The sequence below is a fragment of the Haemorhous mexicanus genome, chromosome 12 (assembly GCF_027477595.1).
Source record: "Haemorhous mexicanus isolate bHaeMex1 chromosome 12, bHaeMex1.pri, whole genome shotgun sequence".
In the NCBI taxonomy this organism is placed as follows: Eukaryota; Metazoa; Chordata; class Aves; order Passeriformes; family Fringillidae; genus Haemorhous; species Haemorhous mexicanus.
The window spans coordinates 15,846,221-15,872,714 of record NC_082352.1 but is presented as its reverse complement, the minus strand read 5'-3'; the positions used below and the strand labels follow the sequence as shown (position 1 = coordinate 15,872,714).

The following is a 26,494-nucleotide window of genomic DNA, read 5'->3' as shown; positions in this document are numbered from 1 at the left end:
GTAGCACAGGGCGGGAGTCTGACTTTGGCACCACAGAACGGCGAGGGGATGGACGCACCCCTGGCTTTATCCGGGGGAGCCCCAAACCGACGGGGCTGACGAAACACCGGGAGCAAAGCGGAACATCTCCGTACCCCCGGGAGGCGGTGGGGGGGGAGTCCCCGGTCCCCGCCCCGCCGCCGTCCCCGCCCCGGAGGTTCCCGGGGAGCCCCGCGGCCCGGAAGCGGATGCGCGGCCCCGGAGCCGGCGGCGGGCAGATGGCGGAGTGCGGGGCGCAGCCCCCCGGGGGTGGCAGCGGGGCTGCGGGCGCGCCCAGCCGGCACGAGAAGAGCCTGGGGCTGCTGACTACCAAGTTCGTGTCGCTGCTGCAGGAGGCCAAGGACGGCGTGCTCGACCTCAAGCTGGTGCGGGGGCAGCCGGCGGGGGGCGAGGGCTCCGCCGGCCCGGGGGTGGGCTCGGAGGGAGCGGCTGCCGGGAGAGCGGGGCTCCGGCGGGACCGGTGCTCCGACGGCTGGAGCAGGTTTGGAGGGAGAGAACGGGGACATGGCAGCGCCCGGTGCAGCAGGTGGTTTAGATTGGATTCCAGGAAAAATTTCTTCACGGCAAGAATGGTGAGGCACTGGTGGAATGGGCTGCCCAGGGCAGCGGTGGAGTCACTGTCCCTGGTCAAAGGTTTGTGGATGTGCGGCTTAGGGACATGGTTCAGTGGTGGGGTTTAGTGGGATCGATGATCCTGGAGAGCTTTTCCAGCCATTTCTAGGTGCACGGAAAGTGGGGTTCCTGGGATGCGACAGAGCTGCCGGCAGTGCACAGAGGGCTCTGCATTGGCCGCCCTCACACCCCCTCCTGCTCCTCCTTCCCAGCGCTTCTCCCCACCCCATCGGGATGTCCCGGGCACTAGGACCTTGCCATACATTGCAGGTGTTTTTGTGCTTCAGTTGCAGAACTGTTTGACCACCTTGTTCTCCTCTGTGTTCTTGTCCTGTACTTGATGACTGGCACCAAAGCCTCAGACACCTACAGGCAGACGTACCTATACAAACTGTCTGTACAACACTTAACCCTCCTGGCAGACACCAGGAGGGGGAGTGTGGTCAGAGTCACCTGCCAGAGGTTGTGTCCCCCATGCCTTTAGGCAGTGGAGAAGTGCTGTGTGAATGCATCTTGCTTCTGTATTTTTCAGATCTTCACCTAGAGGAAGTAACACTGTGCAATGTATAGTACTTAGTCTCTGGCCTTTCCTGTAGGGGAAGTTCCTTTGCTGTGGTTTATATAATCATCTCTTAAGTGGGGATGTGTGTGAGACAGACAAGTGCCAGAAAGCCCCAATAATGCAGGGCTGGAGGAGTTTCCTGGCTCCATGCCTTTGCCAAATTGTTTTCTCATTGGATTTGACAATATCTTTGTGCTTCAAATGTCCATTAAGGGAATTCATGTTGGTCAGTGTGATTTATTTACACTGTGTGGTGTAGGGTCTCTAAAGTCCTGGCCCCTCACTGGTGGTGACAGGAACATGGTTCCTGTGCTAACCTGCTCTGTCTGCACTGCCACTGATGTGGTTTGTCCTGGCTGTGCACACATTAAATCCTGCTGGTGCCAGGTTGCCATGTGGTAGTGGAAACAGTGCCATTCCTCGAGTCCTGAAACCTGAGGGGAAAAGGGTCGTGTGAGCAAGGCAGGGAAGCCCCAGGCTTGCTCATGGTTCCTCTCCACCTGGAGTCATGTCATTCAAACAGAGGAATCTCTTGAAAAGATATTGATTCTTTGTCAAGTGGCATCAGATCAGCTTTAGAGAAGACCTTGTGAATGTTGATTTCACTGAAGTGTTGCACAGACGGCTCTCAGCATTCCCCTTCCCATCTCCAGCTCTACCCCGAGGGAGCACTGAATTTTTAGGCTGCTTAACTACTGTTTTCTAGCTCTGCTTTGCTACTGGAGAATGGTGATTTTTGGATCCACTGCAAGCAGGAGTGCTGGAATTTGGTTTGTGTTTAGTGGGGAGGCTGTGGGGTAAGAAAAAAAGAAAAATTAGTGACTTCTTCTCATGGTCATATGAGATCAAGAACATGGCTGTGTAACTTGAAACGCTGAAACAGGAGAGGTATGAAATGGGGAGCAAAGTACTTGGCCAGGAGTTAGTCTGCCAGGCAGGAAGGAGCTAAACATGACTGAGAGTTTGGAATTAAGTGTCTTAACCTTTTTCAGGCTGCAGATACCTTGGCTGTGCGACAGAAGCGACGGATCTACGACATCACAAATGTCTTGGAAGGCATCGGGTTGATTGAGAAGAAGTCCAAGAACAGTATCCAGTGGAAGTGAGTGGCAGAGATGGTCTAAATCATTCACAGGTCCCTTCTAGTGCAGGTTTAAGTGACAGTGGGATTAAAATGCCCTGTGCAGAGGGAGGTTCCTCAGTGGCCCATGCTTGTGCCTCCCCCAGCTGGGCTGTGCTGATGGCACAGTGAGGACAGCTGAAGTACATATGGTGTCTCTCTTACAGCAAAGGTGTTATTTTGGTACAAATCAAATATTTGCACTGCCTTAGTCTAGAAAAGATGCCTGTCATGACACTGGAGGTGGGGAAGAGTCCTGCTAGACTGTGGGAAATAAAAAGATGTACCAAACATTGCTGTGCTGGGAGGTGGGGATCTAAAGTGGGAACAGACATGGCTTTCCAGGCAATCTGGCATTGATGTTTGACACAGGTGGGAATAAGAGGCTGGCAGAGAGGTTGGGGTTGGTCTGGGGGCCTCCAGAGGCTGATGTATCTAACACATTTTTGCTTTACCCAGGGGGGTGGGTCCTGGCTGCAACACACGTGAAATAGCTCACAAACTGATTGAGCTGAAGGCAGACATTGAGGACTTGGAGCAGCGGGAACAGGAGCTGGAGCAGCAGAAGATGTGGGTTCAGCAGAGCATCAAAAATGTCACAGAAGACATGCAGAACAGTCGATATCCTTTGTGTGAACTGATGGCTCTGTCTCCATGTTCACTTGCTGGGCTGAGAAGCAGAGACCTGAGGGCTTGGTGGGTGCTGACCTGTTGCTGCTGGAGAAGCTGCACTGAAAGGGGTCAAAAGGCAGCACTTTGGTTTGAAATTAGGGTAACAGCCTGGAGACCTGCTATTCTCTGCACCCAGCTTCTCCTCCGGCTTTTGGAAGTAAAAAACACAGTAATGTTTACCACAGTGAGAAAAGGGCTTCTTTCTGAGTCACAGGTGCCACTTTCTTGAGTGTAGACCAGCTCTTGTGGCTTAACTATCTCAGGATGTCAGCTCTGACAGGCATGGAGCTTGCAGACCTCACCTGCAGACCACTTCAGAGTGTGGCATGGAGAGCCTTCTGGGAATGGTGTTCCTTGTGCTCAGAAAGGAAGCACCAGGTGCCCTTTGAGCTCTCTGTCTGTGCAGGAAGCTGCAGCCTTTCTCCTTAACCTTGGGAACATTAGCATATGTGACACATGAAGATATCTGCAAGTGCTTCACAGGTGAGGAAATGTTCATTTTCAATGAGGTGCTCCATTGTAAAAATGTGATGCTGCAGGCCTGTCAGTCTGTCCCAGCTGCTTTCCTTTCTCCAAGAAAGAGTGGGCAGCAGACTAGGGGCTGGCCAACAGCATCAAGTGAAATGTAATGTCAGCTCTGATGCTGTCCTGGGTTTGTGTACCACTGAGTTGCCGCTTTATTGTCTCCATTAGAGGGGACAGGCCATATCTTTTACTTGTGCTTAAAGGAATGGAGATGCTGCTCCTAAGGAAGTCTTCTTGCTGGGTTTCACAGCTGGGTGTATGTGTGTTATGGTAGAAGCCCTTAATTTTAAGGGCTTGGGTGGTCAGTGTTCTAATGACAGAAAACATTTTATTTCACAGCAGAAACCATGATGTAAGCAGCGAAATAGTATTAAAGGTGGTCCCTCAGCTACATCATTTCCCCTGCCAACAAGAATGCAGGAAGGAGACAGCAGAGGACAGAAGGGAATGCACCACTTTCTCTGCTCTCACTCGTTCATTCCTAAAGCTGGGGGGGCCTGTATCAGAAGTCCTATGTTCTGTCTCTGGGCAAAAGTGCAGAAAACCCACAGGAGTCTTTGTTTCTTTTGCTGCCAGTTCTAATGACAGATGTAAATGCCTGGTGGCCAGCAGGCAGAGGGGCAGCCTCAGAACATAAACTGCTCTTCCCAGCTGTAGTGGAGTGGAGCTGCAGCCCCTTTCTGCTTCAGTGGGTGCCTGACCTCTCCTGACCTGGCAACCTGCTTCTGCTTAGCTGCTGCAGAGATTGAAGCTGTTTATCCTGGCTGCCTCCAGCCATGCATAATCTCACCTGTGTCTGGCTCTCCTCATCTCCTCCAAGCACTATTCTCACCCTGCACTTCATCAGCTCCTCTGTTTGCTGTTGCTGCCTTTGTGCTTTCCTTGTTCATCAAGTTCCTGCCGGTGTAACGGCTGCATCACCACCCCCTTGGCTTTGCTCTTTCTTCTGGTTGAAGCTGCACTTTTGGGGGCAGGCATTGTGTTTTCAGTTTGACAGTGCTGGGGGCCAGATCACTTGTAACAGTCTGGAAGAATTTACTGGAGACCAGCAGACAGCTCCTTGCTTGGCTGGTTGAGTGTTTTGCATTTCATTGCACCTGGTTTTTGTAAACCTCTTTGTGTTGGAGGTCAGACCTCACCAAAACATTCAGAGATTAGATCTTACTGAGGGTAGGTGTCAGTTCCCTCTAGAATGGAGGCTTTCATCCATGGTTTTCCATTGCCTGTCCAGTTTTCCTGTATGAATATGCCTTACATGATTCATTTTCCTCTCCTGAACACCTGAGCCTTACAGATGTTCTTTGGTTAAACCTCTTGTGTTCTTGAACTGTGGTGCAGGCTGAATTTCAGCTCTTGGTTTCTCTAATTGACTGCTATTGAACTTGCTTGCTCCAAGATTTCCACTCTTGGACTCTTGTCAAATAGAGATTAATTAAAAAAGAAAGAAGTAAGAATATGTCAGTTTTTAGTGACTGGGAAACCTAATTTCTGCATCTGTTGCTCTGATGCATTTTGCACTTGCAGATTCAAAAAGGAAGTGGAAACCTACTGGGTGCTGTTTTGTACAAGTATTTGGGACATATTTATCAAAGGAGATACAAACCCAGCACCTGTCTTTGAAACTAAGAGGTTTTACAGTTTGAGCTGGTGTCTTTGAGCTTTATTTTGCATTTTAAATGTCTTCTACATTTTTCTTAAGTGTAGGTTTGTTAAACAAATCCCATCCAATTGACACATCCCATGTTGTTTTTAATCTCTTTACCTTTTGCTGATCTGACTTTTGATTGCCAGCCTGAAGTTAAGGGATATATTTTTCTGCTGTCCACTCTTTTTCATCACTCTGGGGATCTTCTGTGTTAATTACCACATGAAGCTTAATCAGAATACTGGGGAATTGTGAATATTAACCACACTAAAGCTTAAACATTAAAAGTGAAAGCTGCAAGCTGCTTGATCTAAATATGTCAGATATTCACAGCTCTGGTATTTATTTCTCTGTTCATGTTTCTCTAAACCCAGATATGGGCTGGGAGCTGCTTGCCTGTGACTGTTGAGTTATTAGGGTGTAGGTCTTAAGTAGCTGCAGAACTTGGAAAGGAAGGATGCTGTCGGCCTGGCTTCCAGCCCCACCTGTGCTGGGCTCTGTGGAGAATCCAGTACAACTAAGGCAGCTCTGGCCAGTAGAGACTGGGGAGTGTTGGGACACCAGCCTGAGGTTGGCAGCCTGGCTCTGAGCCTGGTTCAACCCCATCTCTCTGCTGGCAGTGCAGCTCTCTTGTTTCTAATTCACATCTAAAAGCTTGTGACAGCAGAATGAAGGATACTTCCCTTAGGATTCAGATGTTCTTAAGAGTGAATTTAAGCTAGTTCTTGTGAGGCATTAGGAACTGTATGATGTGCTTAGGGTGTAGATGTCTTCCTTCCATGGAGGATTGTCAGGAGAGGGGGGGCATTGAGGTGGGGCTCTTCATCAGTGCTTAATTAACATCACAACAGCTTGTGCCCAGGAGCCCTGACTGCTTCTGTTTTCACAGGAGACACCCTCCTTGTGATTCGAGCCCCATCAGGAACACGTTTGGAGGTTCCTGTCCCTGAGGTGAGTGATAAATTCATGGGCAGAGTGCAGAGACTCTCTGTGTGTGTGTGTGTGTTTACATGCATGTTTTGCCTGTGGAAAATTGATGTGCTCTTTGAAAACGGTTTTTAATGTAAGTCTATGTTTTGCTTTTGATTTTTTTCAGGGCCTAAATGGACAGAAGAAATACCAGATCCACCTGAAGAGCACAAGTGGTCCCATTGATGTTCTCCTAGTAAACAAAGATACTTGGAGCTCTCCTCCTGTCGTACTCCCTGTCCCTCCCCCTGAAGACCTCATTCAGTGCCAGGCAGCTGCACCCTCGAAACCGCAAATCCCACCACTCGCCCACTTCCAGGAGGCCTCTGTTCCCAGCAGCACCCAGCCCTCCACACCAACACCCACCAGCACTCAGGACCATGGGCCTCCCACACAGAAAAATGCAGGCACAGGTGAGAGGGAGCTACAGGAGGCAGAAACGGGCTGGTGGCTGGTAGAGCAGGGTACATTCCTTGGGGCTGGCACTGCCGGATGTGCAGCGTTGAAAGCTCCTGGCAGAGGGGCATCGTTGCCTTTGCTGCTGCCCTTCCTTTGGCCTTGGTTAGTGGGACTGGCTGTGCTCAGGGAGATCAGGCACTTGGCTTCAGTGAGTAGTGCCAACCTGTAGGAGCACCTGTAGGGGAGAAGCTGGTCATGCAGGTTCACTGATCAGCAGGAAATATATCCAAATATGGACCTGGAGGAAAGCAGGAAAGCTTCTCTCTGTGCAGCTGCCTGGCCAGCACTGCCAGTGAGGGCTGAGTCTGTGCTGCAGCTGCCTTTGAGCTGATGGGAGATGACATTCCTGGGTGTGTCTGTGGCTGTTCCCAGAGTGTGATGTCCCGGCGGCAGAGTCCAAGGGCAGCGGTGACTTCGAGGGCCAGCCGGCGGCGTTGGACACGCAGCTGCTGCAGTCCTCAGCCTCGCTGGATAGCAGCTCTGTCCTGCCCAGCACCTCTACCTCCTTTGAGCCCATCAAGCCCGACCCCACAGGAGGTGAGTATGCTGCTTGTTTCATGTGTTGCTCCAAAATCCTGCTGAGAGATTGGCTGCTGGGAGTGAGGGAAAGGCTGCTGGGCCTGGAGGAAGGAGCTGAACTCCATTCTGTCTTTGCTGTCAGCCAGAGTCTGCAAAGGATGAGTAGGCAGTGCCCTGTGAGGCTGCCAGGAAACATGGTGACAAGGTGACTGTGTCTTGTCTAGTGTCCTGCTGCTTTCTGTCACATCAGTACTAGAAAATCTGCAAGGGACACCCTCATGACACACGTCTCTGCTGTTACATGTAGGGTTATTCCTTTTCAATCCTTTCTGTAGAGTAAGGTCCTGTTTTTGAGACTGCATGAAGCTATAGAATTTTCAGCCACCACTGAGAGTGCCTTTGTAACTTGGGGAGTTTTCCGTATTAGGAGAGCTCTTGTTTCCCTTTTCCTCCTTTGCTCAGGAATACTTCATCTGTCTTTAGTGATCTTGTGTTCTTAGTGACCCTGCAGTATATATTTGGGGAGCTCCTTGATGTGCTTTAAAAAAGGAACTCTGGAGCTTTATGCCAGGAAATGGCAGGCTGGCCCAAGGAGAGAAAAAGCATCCTCTAGGTAAGCCACACTGCTGGAATGTTTTGAAGCCCAACTTCCCTGAAGAAACACTCGAGGTTAGGTTATGGTTAGAAGAAGAAATCTTATTCAAACACAGCTCACCCAGTGCTTTTTTCACTTCTGCTGCTGGCGTGTTTCAGAGCAGCATGAGCTGTGGAGTCATCTTGGTTGTGGAATTAGGCCTTGGATGTGCATATATCTTATCACTGTGCCTCTCCAAATGCATGTCCCCATCTTACACAAGGTAATCAAGGCAGTGTACTGGGTGAGGTTTATAGACACAGCTGCTGACTGTGATAACATGTTCATGTCCCAGGGCTCCTACAAACTTGTTTTAAAGTAGTGGAGCTCAAGTGTTTTGTTGCTTGTCATTGCAGCAGAAATATCTGACATGGAGTGTGGGAACAGAATTTCTGGATGATTTGGGTGCGTAAGGAGCACAGTAGGTTTGTGGGTGATTCTGCTGTAAAGCATTTCAGACTCTTCATGTAATGATCCAAACCATCTGGTTTGTTGTATTTGCAGTACTGGAACTTCCCAAAGAGCTGTCAGAGATGTTTGATCCAATGAGAGGTACGTTCATTCCCTGACCACAGCTTTTTTCTGTGCCCATCTATCCACAGAAAAGGGACAATTTGTTTGATTCACTCCTTTTTGGATTATTTTGTGGATGTGGTTTTGTAAGGTGCTTGTGGTCATTGGTGGCTGCTGGCCCTCTACTAAAGAGTAGTTGGGCACTTTTAAAATTACTGGTTTCTGTATGTATTTTTTTGTCTCCATGTTTCCAGCAACCTCTGTTAGATCTTGCCTGCAGTGCACCAAGCAAGGGCTTTCCTGTCCCCATGCCGACACTAATCCATGTTCAGCCTTTTCATGCTCCTCCTTCAGCTTGTCAGCAGTATGGAAAAGAAAAATCCCTGCTAAGTTGCTAAGTCTTGTTTCAGCTTTAGCTGCCTAAGGCTAATCCAAGCAGATAATCTGAGGAGATGGTGTTCTCTCTTCAAAATACTTCTCAGTGGTGGTGGTGGAGGAGCTGGTAATTTTGGAGCAGTAGGGGAGGGAAGTGCTGTTACGTGTGTTTGGAGTTCTGACTCTGTCCAAGGAATATCTGTGGGTTGCTGCCTAATGGTGGGACAGACTCTGGGTTAAGGGCAGAAAAGGTGAAGGAATTTGGTCTGACATAAACCTAAACTGGGAAACTTTATCAGTACATTTATTCCTCTTCACTACTGGCCAAATACTTTGTAGCCTCACAGCAAGGCAGGGCCAAGTACACCCAAGCACTTCAGTGGTGGTCACAGGAGATGTACAACAGCTGTCCTTAGTTCCATGCTCTAGCAGATGCTTTGTGAAGGTGCTGCTTTTGGGTAAAAATCCCCACAGACCCAGTCACAGACACATATGAGTCTCCAATTTGTGTGCTCTTAGCCCTGGGCTCCACAGTCAGCCTGGAGAACATCCTTCCTCCTTGCCCAGCACCTCTGCTGCAGATAGTGGATGAAGTCTTGATGATGTCTAAGTACATCTGAAGAGCAAGTTTGAGTTCACAATGTGAGATATAAACTGCTGCAAAGCCCCAGCCATGTAAAAGATCTAACTTCCCCAAAGTAACTCTACTGTGTCACTATGTGGACACTATTGTAAAGGAGATGTTTACTGTCTGTGGTAAAGTATGTGGTTTTATGGAGTATTCTTCACAGTTTGGAGGGGGAAGATTAAAAAAATCCAGGAGCAAAGGACAAAAGAGTCAACAGCTACAGAGGCAACACTCAGGACTGGAAGAGAGCAGCACAGCAGAGCTCAGAGGAACGGTCCTTGCAGCACACTCCATGCAGCCTCTCATCCTCTGTGTGATCCCAGTAACATTGTCCTGGCACTGGCAGCTGCTTTAAGGCTGTGCAATCTAAGCCACAGGAGCTGGAGTTCTCTCTTAGTGTTTTGTGCTGGAATTACTTTTACTACATGGTTTTATCTCTTTTAAGCACAAGCTTCTTTTCACTGCTGCACATACTGTGCCTTACCAGAGAAGGGATAACAAGGGTGGGGAAAGTGGGGAACTACTCAGGAGCAGACCAGGAGAGCAGACTGTTTTGCTACCAACCTTGTCTCTTCCCCAGAATGTGTGAACTCTGAGCTGCTGGAAGAGCTGATGTCATCTGAAGGTGAGTCTCAGAGTTTCCTGTCATGGTGTGGCCTTCCTCGGAGGAAGACCATGCTGTGTGACTTTACCCAGCTGGCAGCCTTGTGACTGCAGACTTGCCTCATCTTTTCTGGGCTCTGGACACAGACTCAGTTCTCGCTGTCCTGCCGGTCCCTGAGAGAGGTGTGAGACCCAGGAGTCTCTTCAATTCTGTGAGGCTGACTGAAGCCACCTCAAAGACTGTTCCTGTGAGGTGGCTACGCTGCTCAGTGCCATTGGCAGCTCTCAGCTGGGGTGGGAGTGCTGAGTTTAGTAACCAACCTCAGGCTTCTCTTTCCTCAGTGTTTGCTCCATTGCTCCGCCTCTCCCCTCCACCTGGAGATCACGACTACATCTACAACCTGGATGAGAGTGAAGGTGTCTGTGACCTCTTTGATGTGCCTGTCCTCAACCTCTGACTTCTCAGTGCGGCTGTGAGCCCTGCAAACACAGACTGTTTTGTAACTCTTTGGAAAGTGTCTATTTTTGGATTCCTTTTGTGCTAGAACTCGATGGCCGAGTAATTCAGAGATGCTGTCAAATGGACTCAGAACCAAGAGATGTGGACTTGCAGGCTGGGAGCCTCCCTGTAGTTTGCTTCTTCCTCTGGTGCATGTGCACGACGCACATGCAGCTTTTCCCCCGCGTCTCTCCCCTCTCAAAGGGTCTGTGTTTTGAGTGTTCCCAGTTCACCTGCAGAATTTGCCCACGTGCCTCTCTGAGCTTCCTCCAATCTGCATGCCTTGGTTTTTCCTGCACTCCCAGAGGCACTTTGCACCTCCTAGGTACCAGCTGCTACAAGGAGCCCCAATACCATGGCCAGTTAACAAGCCCAGAGGTTGTTTGTTAGATTTCTTTGTGTTAGTGGTTTGGATTGGGGTAGTTTTATTTCCAAAAGGCATCAAGAGGAAAAAAAAAAGGCACCAAAGTGTCTATTTCTTTCAGTGACTTCAGACCAAGCTAGTATGCTTTACAAAAAGCACTTTTTTTTAGCCAGCTGTGCCTCCAAGTGGGATTCAGGAGCTGAGTGCTCCTTGTAGGACCCAGGAGCACTGAGCCTTTCCCTGTTGGTGCATCAGCAGGAATGTTGGATCTGCTTTCACCAGCCTTCTGATGCACAACCCCAGGGGCTCCAGCTCCTTGTCCAGCAGCTGTGCTGTTTCAACAAGGCTAAAGCAGAGGTGCCAGTATGGTTTTGGTTTTAATTTTTGGTTTTGCCTGACTGAAGAGATGTTTCAAAGGATAAGACTGCTTCAGCTGGTTCCTGTAAGGTACTCCAGGGACATCAGAGCCTGCTCATATTTGCAAATAGCAAATTTTTCCAACCATTGCACTTGAATTTGCAACTGTCTGAAAGGTGACCAAGCAGTTACAATTCAGTAGTATTTTGCTGTGACAGGTTAGGTAGGTGTTGTCAAAATAGTGAGCTTTTTTACCCCTTTTTCTCTCAGGATCAGGTTTTCTGTATATTTGCATTTGCTCCCTTAGTGCCCATACCCACACTCCCAGTTCCTGATCCTGTGGCAGGTCTTTACCTACTGTGATGCTTTCTCTGCATCGTTTTTCCTCAACGTTTTCTTCATTGCTTTGTAACGGAAGGTCTGCTCTTGGCTTCTTTAGGATCATCAGCTGGTACCAGGCTGGGACCTTGTGCAGTTTGGTTGGAGTAAAAATGTCCTGATGGAATTTGTATTGTATTTTGCAAGCCGCAACTTTGGGTTTTGGTCGGGTCCTGTGAGTGTCTTTAGTTTTGCACATCTTCCTGCCACTACAGTGGAAGCAGCTGTCCTGCCTTTCCTGCTCTGCAAACTGCTGAACAGAGAGCCAGGCCAGGCCATGGCTGGCGGCTGCAGACAGGGAGCTTCCAGCAGTCCATTTAAACAGCTGATGTTTAATTTCTCTGTGTAGCTGCTCACTGCCTGTGACCCACACAACCAGCTGCAGCACCAGCACTAAGGGATGTAAAGTATCAAGAGCCTGCAGAGGTGAGAAGAGCATATGCTTGGGACCTGTGTCCCTGGAGTGGCTCCTCAGGCCCTCTCATTCTGCATGGGACTCCTCCACAAGGACTGTTCATTTCTGCAGTAACAAAGCACTGGCAGCCTCTTTGGGGAAAGCATGAAGAACTCAGGAAGAGCAATGGGGACACGAGTTTGGCAGCTGCTGCTGGCAAGACAGCTGAGGTGTGAGACCCCTCTGGGGGATGAACTTCAGCCTGCATGCCGCCTGTCCCTGAACCTTCCCCTCCCCACATGGAAGCTGCCCGGAATCCCTTGGTCCTGCCTGTTGACAAGGCTCCATGGCTTTGGTGTAGCTCGAGCTCTTCATGTACTGCCTGGCCCTTGCCCTCCTTCCCAGTGTTCATGTCCACCACCAGTTAGACGACCTCCTGAAAAGGATACTTAGAGAAGAATTTACAGTTGCAAATGAACTTTTGATTCATATATAAAGATTATTTTTATACTTTTTTTTTTTTGCAAGGGAAGAAAATTGTCTGTCATATTTGTACAGAGTGTTCTCTGACGTGAATAAACAAAAACTTTCCAGAGTTTCTCACCTTGCCCCAGCCTGTGCCTCCTCTCTGCCCTAGCCCAAGGGATGGGGTTCCTTTCCCGGCAGGAGGCCCTGTCCTGCTGCCGGAGGTGGGTCCTGCCACACCCGCGTCAGCTCAGGTGAGGGGGCCGGGCCTGCCCGGGGCTGAGGTGGTGGCACAAGGCCTCGGTGCGGCGGCCGGGCCCTTCGTGAGGGGAGGCGGCGGCGGCGGCAACAACCCGGAACTGCTGGCGGTGCGGAGCGGCCGCGGGAGCCATGCCGCCGCCCAAGGACGTGGTGAAGATCGCCATCCAGATGGTGGGAGCCATCCCGCAACTCATCGAGCTCCAGCAGGTACTGCCCGGCACCCCCGCACCCCTCCCCGCGCCCCCCACCCTGGGTCACGGCCGGCCTCCCTCTCGCAGACCAAGCCGCTCGCCTCAGTGCTCAAGGACGTCTGTGATGCGTGAGTACCGCACTCGCTGCCTGCGAGTCGTGACAGCCCGTGACCAGGCTGCGGTGACCCGGTGGCTGCCGGCACCAGCCGAATGGGGCTGTGACCGGCCGCCTGTGGCCGCAGGTGGAGCCTGCCCAACGCCGAGCGCTACGCCCTGCAGTACGCGGACGGGCGGCAGACCTACATCACCGAGTCGGTGAGACACCCCCCCGGCCCCCCGGCCCCGCCGCTGCAGCGCCCACCGGCTCACCGGCTCCTTCTCTCCTTACAGAACCGCAGGGACATTAAGAACGGGAGCATTTTACGGCTGACCACCTCCCCGGTACATCCCTCTGCCCCTCTGTTTCCTCCGCTGTGTGCTCTGGTGCTCCGTGCCCCTGCCGTGGGGTGCTCCGAGCCCTCTGCTTCTGACTGCCTCCATGACTTGAGCTCATGATGGCTCTCCTCTGTGCCTCAGACCCAGCAGAAATAACACAGGCAGGAGACATGTCTCAGCCTTCATTTTCCCTTGGCAGAGTTTGGGGGAGTTTGAAGAGAAATTAAATAATCTTGAAATGTTTTGGACATAGGGGGCCAACTCATCAACTGTTCTTGGTGTCATGCCAGTTTGACCACCATCCTCAACTCCACCTGGTCTCTGCTCTGGTGGTTCTGTTTCTCTGTTCAGCTCCTTACTGGGGCTGCTCTAGCCTGAGGCTTCTTCCAAAACTTGCACTTCAGTTCTTACAGCCACCTTCAAGTTTCTTGCTGTCTTTCCATGAGCCCCTTTGGGTTGATTCTTTCCCTCCTGGTAGGACCAAGAAGCAGAGCAGTTGTATATCGGGATCCAGAGCAAGAATGTGGATGTGAAGACTGACTCACTGAAGAAGCTTGCAAGCCTCTCCCAGGACGTTACCTTTGCTCAAGAGTTCATCAGCAGGAATGGCTTGAAGCAAATCTACTCTATTGTAGAAGAAGGGAACGAGTTAGTATCAGGACAGGACTTTACTTGCAGTCCTTGACTTTTCTTCTCCCTTGCTAATGCTGCATGAGCTCTAAGCTGGGTGTTGGAGTGGACTCTGTGTTCCTGACTTGTTGATGCCTGTACTGTGGCTGTGTCCCTGCATGCTGGCAGCCAGGGGAAGGTCCCCACAGATATGCAGTCCTGACTCCTTGTGAATGTGCCCAGACTTGAACCTTCCATCCCTTCTTTGGCTGGGTTATCTGTAGCCTCATGGGGTTTGCTACCAGGAAACCTCCTGTGATCATCTTGGCCTCCAGTGCTGCTCCTCATTCCTGCCACCCTGAATGATCCCTCTGCCCTGAGGTTATAGCTTCAAGAGTTCTGCCAGGAGCTTGAGAAAACCCTGGTAGCCAAATACCACCACCTGTGTGACTCCTCCAGGATGTGATGGTGCAGCTGCTCTGAGCTCCTGTCACACAGAGAATGTGGAACCAGGCAATGCAGCACATGTTTCTTGGAAGTAGAGGGAGGGATGTGGGGTGGTTCAGCTTTCCTGAGGGCTTGTTTGCAGTGATCTTTGTACCATGGTGATGCAGCTTCCAACTACTGAACTTCCCTTGCCTTGACTTCCTGGGCAAGTCAACTTCCTGGGATGACTAAGTGAGAGTCTGTTTTCTTACCCAACAGTCTCTTTCCTTTCTCCTGCTCACTGCTCTCTTCCCTAGCTGTTTCTAACATGCCCACCAATATTCAACTGCAGAGACACCACCATAAGATGGGAGCAGGGTATCTGGAGCCATCCTCACTGTATTTGTTCATCTGTCCCTCCAGTACAGGGGAGATGTTGGCTCATACCCTCAAAGCCTTCACAGAGCTGATGGAGCATGATTTTGTTTCCTGGGAAAATCTTAGTACAGTCTTCATTAAGAAGGTAAGAGTTTTCTACAAAGTCCATAGTTTGTGCCTGTGGCATCCCTTGTTATCCTGGTGCTCCAGGCTCAGGCTGCCATTGACAGATGGTTTTGTGTCTCCTAGATAGTAAGTTATGTCAACATGAATGCAGTGGATGCATCTATCCAACAGCTCTCCTTATCTATCTTGGAGAATATGGTGCCTACCAGTCGCCTCCTCTTTGAAGTGGTCAAAAAAGAAGTGACGTTGGACCGACTTCTCACCCACCTGCAGGTGTAAGTGGAGAGGCCAGAGCACCATTCACTCCCCTCCTCAGAGCTGGTGACTCTCACATCCTCCTGCTCTTTCTCCCACAGGACAAATGCCCAGCTGCAGCTGAAGGCGATGGCTCTGCTCATTGCACTGCTGCTGAGCGCAACCGACACCGAGCGGCGGGTGAGGGGCACCATGGCAGGGTGGTGGCATTGCAGAGTCAGGCACCACCGTGCCCCTGTCAGTGGGGTGCTCTGCTGAGAGCCCTCAGCTGAGAGGACTTTTGGCTCAAATGACAGAAGTATCACAGTTGGTGGTGGCACAGTGATTGTAATGACCCAGCCCCTAGCACACCTGAGTTCTCAGGGTGCCCCCCCACCCCCCCACCCCATGATGGGACTTTGGGCAGCTGGGTCCTCTGCTGTGGGGTTTGTGCTCTTTGGGATGGCAGGGCTGCAAGAAGTGCCCAGAGATGTTTAAAGTCTATATCCTCACTCTGCCTCCTTCTTTTTTTTGGGGGAAGTGGTGGTGTGCTGAGCTGGGGAATGTCTCACAGCCTTTTTTTTTCCTAGGGCATGATGGACTACCTGAGGGAGAAGAACATCAGGCAGTTTATCCACAAGGTGAGGAGCTGGGGTTGTGCAAGGGTCTGCTCTGTGCTTCATTCTCTGTCCTTTCTCCCTAGGCCCTGTCCCCTGAGCCCCAACCTTTGGTGACCATGCTTGGCTGGGTTGCTTGTGTGCCCCATACCCCTTCCTTGAGAATGCCTATGGGTGCTGCTCTGCTGGCACCCACGTGCCCAGGGTTGCACCCCCATCTACCTGCAGTTCAGTGCACACAGATCTTGCCCAACCCCAAGGAGAGTTTCCCACTTCCCAACACCCCTTTGAGCAGCAGGACCTGCTGGGATTTGGCTGTTGCGTCCTGTGCTTGGACTGGAAGCAGCAGCATGGGGGAACCTTCTGTCTCATGATCTGCTGTAGAACATTATCCACAGCTCCGAGCCACTGGGGGACGAGATGGCCCATTATCTTTACGTGCTGCAGTCTGTCAGCCTCAACTTGTGTGAGCATCGCATGAAAATGTCCATGGATCCTTACTCACAGGTCTGGGAGTACTCTCCTTGCAAGTCTGGTCTCTTTCACCCTCTTCCGCAAGATCAGCAGCTCAAATTTGGGTGAACCCAACACATTTGGGTTTGCCCTGGGCGAACCTGCTTCTGTGGTGCTCACTGACATCCCCTCCTCTCTGCTGTCCCTCCAGGAGCAGCGGGATCTCCTCCAGTCCCTGCGCCAGGCTGCTTTTGAGTCAGAGAGCGAGGCATCTGCTGGCACCTTCAGCACCGAGCGCCGGCGATCCCTGTGTGCCAAGGAATTCCGCAAGCTGGGCTTCATGGTGTGTTCCCCCTGCATCGCCTCCTGAGCCCCATGCTGGCTCCACCACATGGCCTTGGTGGCACCTTCTGATGGCTCTCTTTAGCCAGATGTCCCTTTTGATGCTGAGGGACCACCATGCAGTACCTCCCTTCTGCTCCCTCAGCATTCCTGAACAGCGAGTGCTGTGGAGTGCTGGGACTCAAAGGCAAACCCCATGGCTGTGTTGGGAAGACACTGCTGCTTGAAGAACAAAGCAGCAGCTACTAAATTGCATCCTTTGTGTCCTCCTAGAACAACAGCAACCCAGCAGAAGATCTCCGCCGTGCCCCACCAGGACTCCTTGCTCTGGACAACATGGTGTATTTCTCCAGGAACACCCCTAATGCCTACAGCAGGGTAGGTGCTGTGCTCTCCCAGAGAACTCCCTGGTGGAGAAGTGCTGGTGGATCTCCACTTTCTTTTCCTTTCCTTGTGATCTGTCCTTGGCCACACCCAGGCAAGTGTCCCTGCTCTGTTTCAGATGGAGATGAGTCCTTCCTGTGGGTAGGAGAAGCCATTTGAAGCCAGTGCCTCTGAAGGGTCCCTATAATTTTTAAATGTTTGCTCACAGCTTGGTTTCCAGGCCAGTGTTTGCTCACAGCTTGGTTTCCCCAGCTAACTGGGGCAGTTTGGGCAAAACCAGCAGGGCATGAGCCATGCTTCAACCTGCAGTGCCTGTGACCAGCTCCCACATTGCCACAAGAGAAGGAGGAGGCTGGGGCTGGATTTTGGGAAGAGTGGGTCACTTGTGTTAGAGATGGCTTCACCTGTTGGGGGGACAGCTTGACTAGGAATGCAGGAGGAGCGTGGCATGTCTGACACTCAATGTTGGGGCAGCCCTCCAAATCCATGTAACATGAGGTTATGGCCCTCTTCTCCAGTTTATCCTTGAGAACAGCAGCCGGGAAGACAAACACGAATGTCCCTTTGCTCGAAGCAGCATCCAGCTCACCCTGATCCTTTGCGAGATCCTGCACATTGGAGAGCCATGTACGTGTGCCCAAGCTTGTCCTTCTCCCTGCCCTGCTGCTTGGGGAACCAGCTGCCAGGGCAGGGGACTGCATCCATGCAGCCACCAGGCTCTGGCATGGTTGACAGCATGGGAAGGGGATGTAGGGCTGGGAAACACCCAGGTTTCCCTGGACACTGAAATCCCCTGGAAAAATGGGGGAGTCTGGCTTCATCTGTCCTTCTCACCACAGGCTCGGAGACGGCTCAGGCCTTTTACCCTATGTTCTTCGGGCAGGATCATTTCTTTGAAGAGCTGTTCTGCATCTGCATCCAGCTGGTGAACAAGACCTGGAAGGAGATGAGGGCAACCCAGGAGGACTTTGACAAGGTGAGGGGGGATACTTCTTCCCTGGATGGGAGTACAAATTCAGGGATTTGGGAAGTGTTGCCAAACTGGAGTTGACGTCCTGGGCCTGGCAGGTGATGCAGGTGGTGCGGGAGCAGATCACCAGGACCCTGTCCCTCAAGCCCACGTCCCTGGAGCTATTTAAGACCAGAGTGAACGCACTGAACTACAGCGAGATCTTGAAGCTGCGGCAGACGGAGCGGCTGCACCAGGAAGAGACACTGGCTGTGCCTGTGCTGTGAGTGGGCTGTGGGCCGGGAGTGGGGCTGTGATGGGGGCCTGAGGCAGGCACAATGCTATCGGGCTGGGAGGTCAGCGAGTGCCTGTTGAAATGGCTGTGCTTCTCTTCTGCTGGCTCTCTCCCCAGGGAGCTGCGGGAGAAGCTGAAGCCAGAGCTCCTGGAGCTGATCCGACAGCAGCGCCTGCTGCACCTCTGCGAGGGAACCCTCTTCCGCAAGATCAGCAGCCGCCGCAGGCAGGGTGGGTGCCAGAACCCTGCTCCAGGGTGGGGGGGCCTGGCAGGGGGGCAGAGGCTTATTCCCATGTCCCCTGCCACTGGGGAAGTCCCAGTTAATCTGTGGGAGTAGAATGCCCAACTCCCTGGACAGCTGGTATGGGCTGTCCCATGGGCTGGGAGGAGTGGGGAGTGCTGATAAGGGGCAGCTCCATGCCCCTTGGGAAGGGCAAATCTGCAAGGGGAGGCTGAGAATTTCTCATGGCTCTTCTGCTGCAGACAAGCTGTGGTACTGCCGCCTGTCCCCTAACCACAAGGTGCTGCACTATGGGGACGTGGAGGAGGGGGTGCAGTCTCCCCCCATCGAGAGCCTGACAGAGAAAAGTAGGTGATGGAGAGAAAGAGAGGATGGGAAGGAGGGAGGGGAGCCTTCTGATAACCTCCAGGTTAAGACTGCCTTAAGGTGTGAATAGCCCCTCTGCTTGGCTGCTGCATGGCTGTCCCAGTATCTCCTGGTATTGCTGGACTGAGAGCTGTGGGAGTTCAGGCTGGCTTTCCAAAGGGTGCTGCAGAGTGTCTTGAACCCCCCCACCCCAAGCTGTGGATGGCTGTGAGTCCCCACATTTGGGCTGTACTGGGCTCTGCGCATGGGGGACCTGAAGGAGGGGGAGAGGTATGGGAGGAGGGAGAAGGAACTCACAGCTCTTCCACTTGCTGCCACAGTTCCTGTGGCAGACATGAAGATGCTGCTGGTGGGGAAGGAGTGTCCACACACAAAGGAGAAGAGCTCTGGGAAGCAGAACAAGGTCAGCACCTCACACCTTATCCTGTCCATCTGGGAATGGGTTTTGGGAGTAGGTGGATGGTGGCAGGTTGTATGGTTTCATGGACAGAGACCTCTTGGGTCTCCTGGAGTGCAGAGGAGGAGGCTGGGTGCAGCTCCTGCTCTGAACCCCACCAGGGCTGGGAAGAGTCCAGCTGAGAAGCCAGCTAGCCCCTGTGCTGTCCTTGCAGGATGTCCTGGAGCTGGCCTTCTCTATTGTGCACGATGTGGAGGAATACTGCCTCAACTTCATTGCCCCCACCCGGTATGAGGTGAGCTCCAGGACCGGCTGGGGTGGCACACCATGCCCAAGATGTGGTTCCAGGGCACAGCAGTCAGGGCAGTGAGCTCTCTGTATCCCTGGGGGGTGGAAGCCACAGCAGGGGAGAGCTGGGCTCTCTGGCTGCCTGGGGCTGGTGCCAGAGATGCCCATGCTCTGCTTCCCCAGTTCTGCCTCTGGACAGATGGGCTGAATGTGCTTCTGGGCAAGGAGATGACAAGTGAGCGAACACAGACAGACCTCGATGTCCTGCTGTCCATGGAGCTCAAGCTGCGGCTCCTGGACCTGGAGAACATCAGCATTCCCGACGACCCCCCTCCCATCCCAAAGCCTCCCAGCAACTTAAACTTCTGCTATGACTTTAGCCATGCAGAGCAGTGAGTTCCTCCCTGTGCCCTGTCCCCACCCTCTATGACCCTCAAAATCAAGCCCCCCATCTCCAGGTTCTGTCCCTCATCTCTGGCCCAAAGGGACAAACCAGGTGCTGTCTGGGGGCTTGGGCGTCCCACCCTTTCCTGCCTGTGTCCTGCCTTCTGCAAGAGCATGGGAATGAGCCACCAAGCATTAGCCTCCTGTTCCAGGGGGGTGACCTGGCTGCTCTGCCTCCCTGCCATGGGGAGGTGAGATGAAATACAGTCAAACCCCTCTGTGGTGGCACTGATTCCCCCACACTGCAGCCAGGCTTTGGGCAGAGAGGGCAAGGATGTGGACTGGAATAAAGGTACAGGCAGCCCTAGGATAGCTGGAGGGGGAGTAACACTACAAAGGTACGAATCTGCACTGCCTCACTTTCACCATCAGTGTAGGGGATCCTTTCTTGACAACAAAGTGGTTAGAAAAAGGATGGAACACACCTTTCCATTAAGTTTGTCAAGCAGATGGCATCTACAGGGCACAATGTGCCTGCACTGAAAGGTCTTTTTGCTGAGCCCTCTGCACTGTCCTGGAATGGGGGTGATTAGGGTACAAGCCCGTTTTTCCCAGCACCATTCAGCTGGGCCTGGTGTGAGGAGTAGACCCTGGTGTGCCCATCGTGCCAATTCTGGTGCCTTCCCCACCTGGGGCAGATACTTGCACACTTCAGCCATGCTGCTGCACTACTGCACCACAAGCTACCTCCTCCCCAGCCCCAGAGCCCCACCCCAGTTCCTTGCACCTCCTCGTGCCTGCAGCTTCTCCCAAGGGTGTTGTGCTAACAGCCACAGGTCGGTGAGGATCCAACCGTGCCTCTGTCTCCTGTGTATTGGGACAATAAACACTTGTGGAGAACTCGGAGCCGTGTCCTTTCCAGAGGTTTGGGGAAGGGCTCCGGCTGAGGGTCAAAAAGAGCCAGAGTGGGTAAGGCTGGGATGGCAGCACGGTGGGAGCCGTGCATGAAGGAGCTGGGAGGATGGCTGGCAAGGTCTCGTTCCTGGTGTTGAGGTGCAGGCTCAGAGTCAAGCTCACTACAGCTAAGGCCATTTCCAGCCCAGGATGGCTGGGAGCACTGTGGATGGTCCCAGTGCCATGCTGGGCAATCTTTCTGTTCCGTTGCGTTGTTACTCGCACAGTGAAGTTCTTCCCAGTTCGATTGCCAAGAAAGGGTGTGGAGTCTCCCTCACTGGAGATATCAAAAACCACTTCTGGAAAAACCCTACTTGAGCAGGGAGGTTGGACCAACTGACCCTTTCCAACCTCGCTATTTCGCGATTCCGTGGGAGAACCGCGGGGCAGGACCGTCCCCTCCCGGCCCGAGGCGCGCCCAGCCCCCTCGCCCGGGGCCCTATCCCGCCCGCCCGGGCTCTGTCCCGCCCGCCCGGGGCTCTGTCCCGCCCGGTCCTGTCCCGCCTGCCCCCGGGGCTCTGTCCCGCCGCTTCCGTCGCGTCACGTCCGCGGGAAGCGGAGCGCGGAGCCGGCGCGGCCATGGCGGTGAGTGCGGGGCCGGGGTTGCGGGGCCCGGGACTCCGGGGAGACGCTGACCGCCTCTCTTGGCTCCGCAGCCCAAGGGGAAGGCGGGCACCAAGGGCAAGAAGCAGATCTTCGAGGAGAACCGGGAGACGCTGCGCTTCTACCTCCGCATCATCCTGGGAGCCTCCGTGAGTGTGGCCGGGAGGGCCGGCGGGGCGCGGGGCGGGAGCGGGCAGACGAGGAAAGCTGTGCCGTTCTCTCTCCGCAGGCCGTGTACGCCGTAGTGAACCTGGTCATCTTCTACTCCGCCGCCTCCGCCTGGACGTGGGTGAGCGCCGGGCACCGTCTTCTGCCCCGGCGGGGGCGCCGGGACTGGGGCTCGTTCGTGGCCCCCGGCCCCGGGGTCGTGGCCGTCGCAGCTGACAGCATCTTCCCTGTTGCAGGTCGCGTTCATCTTCAGCTTGGTGGTCTACGGCACCAGCTACCGGTCCATGAACTCCATGGCAAAGCCGTCTTTCACAGACGATGGCAGCCTTGCCGACGGGGGAATTGACCTGAATATGGAGCAGGGGATGGCAGAGTGAGTGTCCACACCCGCACGAGTCCAGGTGAGCAGGACCTGCTGCCTGAGCGTGCACACAGAGCCAGGAGAGGCTCCCGAGGAGAAGGCTGGGCCTCAGCTCCCTCCTCATCTTGCCGACTGCCATGGGCATGGAGGGAGCTGGAAGTTTGGAACCATTTTCTCTCAGAGTGTACCTTAACTGTCTTTATTACCTGAACACTTGGCTTGGTGTGCCCCAGTCAGGAGCCACAATATGGGTGTGTCAGCCTGCCACGGTCACTGTCCATAGGGCTGAGCTGTAGAGGTAAGAGATCACAAAGAGTTCAGCAGGAGTAGTTTACAGTCATCTTTCAGTTAACTAATGCTGCTGCAGCACACAGTGATAGGTGTTTTTTTTTAAAACCAGCGCAGCAGGTAATGCTTGACAGAGCAGAAGGGTTTTGCTGCCACTTACGCCATCCTGGCTGCAAACTGGCCATGTCTTGAAATGCTGTACAGGCTAAAAATTCCTGCCTCTGTCTCAGCGAGCTCCTGTCACCTCCTCAGCCATTTCTGTCCCCCATGCTTGTGCATTCTTTGTGTCCCTCTGCAAACAGCACTGAGTCTCTGCCTGTCCAGTGTTGTTGGTGCTACTGTAACTGTCTTTTCCTTGGGGAAGGAATGCCACAGTACTGCAGGAAACACTGCAGTAATTCCTGCAAAGCACTGCTAAATAAAATAAGGAGGCAGCTGTGCTGGTACAGCAGAAATACATTCTAGATTTACATGTTTTTCAACAGTGAGCTTCAAACTAGTTACAGAAAACTGCCAGGTAGTTGTGGACACATCAGGCTTTGCTCTTTGTGTTCCCTGCCCTCAGCCTCTGCCCAGGTCCAGCCTCTGCTGGGGATCTTCAGCGTGTGCTCAGCGAGGTGCTGGGGTCCTTGGCTCCTTCCTGCCACGTATTTGGGTTACAGTTCCAGGTTTACCTCTGTCCTTCCCTTGCTGCCAGGCTTTTGAAGAAGCACAGTGGGGCCTTGTTTGCAGTTGAGCCCTCTGTGTTGCATCAGGTGTTCTCAGGCTGTCAGGGTCATATATTGATGTGTACAGTTTCATTAACGTAAGTTTTGATTTTTACCTGGGGATGTTATCAGCAGGCAGTGGGGTACAGAACCTGCTGTCTCTGCCCAGGATGAGCTCTCATCTTGTGTCTGGGTTGGTGGAATGGTACCTTTTCTGCCTGCAGCAGGGGTGACTCAGATGTCTGGTATAAGAGACTCAGACAAGGGACACCGTGGCCAGGAGGAGAGGGGTTATGACCTATGAGCTGGGTGCCTTACCCCCTCTTCATCTATAGAGACTTTATTTCCCTGCTGGTCAGCCAAGTGTTTTGCTCCCATTTTATACTGGTTTGGCTCTCTGGAGTGGAATTGCAAAATATTTTGAATACCTTTTTAGTGAAACAATGTGGGACAGTCAAAAAGGGAAAATACAGAACTTTGATGTTTGGGGTGTGCTCCTGATTTTGGGAGGTGCCTCTTGGAGTTGTGCGAGGCACTGAGGCAGAGTGCCTGAGAACTGCCCTCTGTGTGTGTGTGATGGTGCTGTCAGGGGAAGTGACTGACAGGAGGTAGCACAGGGATCCCAGCACCTGCTGTGAAAAGGTGACAGGCACAGCCACAGCACTGCTGCAGTCCTGGGTGCAGATGTACTTCCCTTGCTACTGAGGCACAGAGCTTTTTCTGCCTGAGCATTTGGGGTGGGGTTTATAACACATTAAAATGAATTAATGCTTATCTGAGTCATGGGCTATGCAAAACACAGGGGAGGCAGAGCTCTAAAAACAAAACCTTCAGAGCTGAAGTTCCCATCCTTACCCTGTACCTCTAAATTACCTCTCTGGGGATCAGGGAACCACCCTAGGCTAGCAGGTATTTCAGAAAGCAGTGGATATTTCCAGCCTCTTAGCTAAGCCTGCTGCAGCTGATTAATGCTGCTCCTTTGGAGCTGCTTCTGGAACACTGTGGATTTCATGGCATTTCTCTCGTGCTGTCTGTTGCTGAAATGGATGCTTTGTGTTGCTCTGGGGTTGGGGAAGGCTCATCTTCATGGTCTCTGGGAGAACTGGGTTTGGTGGGAGCTCTGCCTTCACCCCTCTGTGGCCTCTGGTAATGCCATAGGTCATTGAACCCTCAGTGTCTTGTGCTAGAGCTGTTGATGGTGGATTCTGCAGTGTCTTGAGTCGATGTTGTTTATGCCATAGCCTTTGTTTTCTTGTCTCCATTCTTGGATGTGACTCAAGGGTTTTTTACTCCAGCAGATGATGATTTAACCAGAGTGAGAGTTGGCCTCTTTTCTACATCTTCATGGCACTCCCTGAGGCTTGTGTTGAAAAACTAATACCTGTTTACCTCTCCTGGGTGTCAGATCCCCCGAGGGTGGTGGTTGAAGTGTGGGCAGCTTATTCCTCTCCTTGGCTGCTCTCAGCTCTGCCTCAGGCTGGCACGGAAGAGCTGGAGTCAGATAAGCAGGAGGAGAGGAGGAGCTGTCTGCTGCTGTAGCTCTGCTTGTGGTGTGCTTGTCCTTTAGTGACCCCAAGTGTCTGTCAGCCTGTGAAATGGCATGGGGAAGATTCATGGCTCCCTTCAGCACTGCCAGTCGTGAGGAGTTACACTTGATGTCATTATAGGTGTCAAATCAGCAGTGCTGGCTGCTGCTTCAGCTGTGGGGGTGGGGGGTGGTTTTGTTGCTGATTTCCAAGCCCCAGCAATTCCTCAGCTTTCTCAATGTTGTTTTTTCAGAGAGAGATCATCTCTTTAATTCATCAGAGTATTTTGCTGTTGTTGTTTGCTGCTTTGATTCTTCTAGATAACTGTGTGTGGCAAAGCAGGGCTGCAGGGACAGCCTGGCTTGGGCAGGGTCGCTCCCCTGAGGCAGAGCAGACTGTGCTGGCAGAGGAGCTGCTGTGTTTGGCAGGGGTTGGAATGAAAGATTAATGCTTTGCTTTTGTTCCCTCAGGCACCTCAAGGATGTGATCCTGCTGACAGCTATAGTCCAAGTGCTGAGCTGCTTCTCGCTCTACGTCTGGTACTTCTGGCTCTTGGTAAGCCCCAGCCCTCCTGTTTTCCATCTTGCTCTGCATTGTTGCTTTCTTTCCCTGTCTTCAGGATGGAGGACATTATTTATCCATTTCATTTCAGTGTCATGTTTCAGGACCAAACTATTTCCTGATATGTTTTTTAATGTCCTTGTCACATCTTGTTTAAAATTTAGGCTGAACAAGGCAAGAATTCCTGATCCCTCTGGGTCAATGACACAAAAACTATGCTGGCCTTTGTCTTTCCCTCTGGTCCCATAAATGGGCAACAAGCAACATGAGGCAGATCAAAGCTGTCTTGGTGCACAGAGTCTTTCTGTGTCTGTAACAAACAGTGTTTCATCATGTTTGGCTGTTTGAACCATTCAGCATGCACCAAGGCTGGGATCTGCTGGACACTGTGCTTTTGGATAGATAAAATGCTACAGGCTTTCATTCCCCTTAACACACCAAACCTTTTCTACTCCTGAAACGTTTGCCATGTGTCTCCAGCTAAAACTGCTTGTGCAGAAGGAGAAAAAATGTCTCCATTCAGTTTTAAAATCCCACATTTGCTTTGAGGATATCCCACAGAGGTACAGAAGGCAACTGTGGGAGCATGGAAAGTTATCCCAGTTCAGTCCTTGATCTTATTTCAGTCCTCACCCACAAATTCCTCTCTAGCTGGCCTGGCAGAGGGCAGCCTAGACTCGGCTGTCCCCTGGAGACCATCTGGATTGCTTTTTTCATAAATTCAAAGAAATATGGGTGTGTTTTCCAAAGGAAGGAGAGGCGGAATGTCTGGACAGTTGGATCCCTCTGGGTAATTCAGACCTGATGCTGGGATTTCCGTGCATGAAGTCTGAGCTCTGTATATGTTCCTCAACCATGGAATGAAATCAGGCTGTTTATTTTGGGTGCCTGCCACTGCCTTTGATTTCCGTGCACCCTGAGGTGCCTCTGATCAGCTGCTTTGTGTCCCTCGGAGGACCAGCCCTCCTGTCCCTCCCCGAGTGCCTGAGTTTGTGCCACGTTGTTTTGCAGGCTCCGGGGCGCGCTCTCTACCTCCTGTGGGTGAACATCCTGGGGCCCTGGTTTACAGCCGAGTCCTCGCCCGCTGCTCAGGAGCCCAACGAGAAGAAGCAGCGGCGGCAGGAACGCCGGCAGATGAAGCGCTTCTAGCCCTGCCTGGGCATAGATCAGCACCCTCTCCCATCTCCATGCTGTTATTTCATCAGGGATGCGACCAAAACCAATCCAGAACCACCGCAGTAGCTCTGTTGCCCTTTGTCACTGCTGCCATTCCGACAGAAAGGCTGCAAGAGACTTCCCCTGGTTGGGTCTTAGCGTGGGCTGAGGCCTTGCTCCTTGGGCTGACAAGGGGTGATGCTGGGATGTGTGTAAATATCTTTTTAAAGCAGCGCTGTATCGCATTCAGCGTTGGGGAGTGCAATGTTGGAGGAAATAGTACATTAAAGAGCAGAGTCTTAATTGACCGTGCTGGCAGTGGGTTTGTGCAGGGGAGCTGTGAAAAGTGCCAGCCTGTTCTTGGAGAGCTGGACTAGAGGGGAGCAGAATCCCCAGAGATAAGTGCTCTCCTTTCCCAAGCTTGGTTTGTGCTGCCCTGCCTGCTACAGCCTCTGCACCCTGT

At 52.4% G+C, this 26,494-nt stretch overlaps 2 protein-coding genes across 5 annotated transcripts; both read left to right on the top strand.

Annotated features, from left to right (window-relative positions):
* The first annotated feature begins 217 nt into the window (after positions 1–217).
* E2F4 (E2F transcription factor 4) lies at positions 218–12,470 on the top strand. Of its 3 annotated transcripts, XM_059857314.1 has the most exons (10): positions 218–404; positions 2,206–2,315; positions 2,793–2,956; positions 3,447–3,488; positions 6,065–6,126; positions 6,272–6,557; positions 6,976–7,140; positions 8,261–8,308; positions 9,853–9,897; positions 10,218–12,470. In XM_059857314.1, the coding sequence occupies exons 1-10, from the start codon at positions 228–230 to the stop codon at positions 10,331–10,333; spliced, it is 1,215 nt and encodes a 404-aa protein (XP_059713297.1). In that variant the 5' UTR covers positions 218–227; the 3' UTR covers positions 10,334–12,470. The 3 variants fall into 3 exon arrangements, with proteins under 3 accessions (XP_059713297.1, XP_059713298.1, XP_059713299.1); XM_059857315.1 differs by lacking the exon at positions 8,261–8,308; XM_059857316.1 differs by lacking the exons at positions 8,261–8,308; positions 9,853–9,897; positions 10,218–12,470 and adding an exon at positions 8,113–8,208.
* Positions 12,471–12,588: 118 nt separating this feature from the next.
* Positions 12,589–26,334, top strand: ELMO3 (engulfment and cell motility 3). Of its 2 annotated transcripts, XM_059857309.1 has the most exons (24): positions 12,596–12,800; positions 12,872–12,912; positions 13,027–13,099; positions 13,175–13,225; positions 13,698–13,867; positions 14,678–14,777; positions 14,882–15,033; positions 15,115–15,193; positions 15,583–15,633; positions 15,994–16,116; positions 16,274–16,405; positions 16,678–16,782; positions 17,307–17,415; positions 17,628–17,764; positions 17,857–18,020; positions 18,150–18,262; positions 18,516–18,620; positions 18,960–19,042; positions 19,251–19,331; positions 21,319–21,414; positions 21,495–21,554; positions 21,670–21,806; positions 24,786–24,870; positions 25,888–26,334. In XM_059857309.1, exons 1-24 carry the CDS (start codon positions 12,723–12,725, stop codon positions 26,023–26,025), a joined length of 2,463 nt encoding a protein of 820 aa, XP_059713292.1. In that variant the 5' UTR covers positions 12,596–12,722; the 3' UTR covers positions 26,026–26,334. The 2 variants fall into 2 exon arrangements, with proteins under 2 accessions (XP_059713293.1, XP_059713292.1); XM_059857310.1 differs by lacking the exons at positions 21,319–21,414; positions 21,495–21,554; positions 21,670–21,806; positions 24,786–24,870; positions 25,888–26,334 and adding an exon at positions 19,508–20,614 and having other exon boundaries at positions 12,589–12,800.
* The last annotated feature ends 160 nt before the right edge of the window (positions 26,335–26,494 follow it).

Bases quoted from the DNA above. Each gene is read 5' to 3' on its own strand.
- ELMO3 (XM_059857309.1), top strand. From the start codon at position 12,723: ATGCCGCCGCCCAAGGACGTGGTGAAGATCGCCATCCAGATGGTGGGA. The intron at 17,416-17,627 runs GTACGTGTGCCC...TTCTCACCACAG, and splicing joins CCTGCACATTGGAGAGCCAT to GCTCGGAGACGGCTCAGGCC. The intron at 19,043-19,250 runs GTCAGCACCTCA...CTGTCCTTGCAG, and splicing joins GCTCTGGGAAGCAGAACAAG to GATGTCCTGGAGCTGGCCTT.
- E2F4 (XM_059857314.1), top strand. From the start codon at position 228: ATGCGCGGCCCCGGAGCCGGCGGCGGGCAGATGGCGGAGTGCGGGGCG. The intron at 2,957-3,446 runs ATCCTTTGTGTG...CCTTGGGAACAT, and splicing joins AGACATGCAGAACAGTCGAT to TAGCATATGTGACACATGAA. The intron at 6,558-6,975 runs GTGAGAGGGAGC...GGCTGTTCCCAG, and splicing joins ACAGAAAAATGCAGGCACAG to AGTGTGATGTCCCGGCGGCA.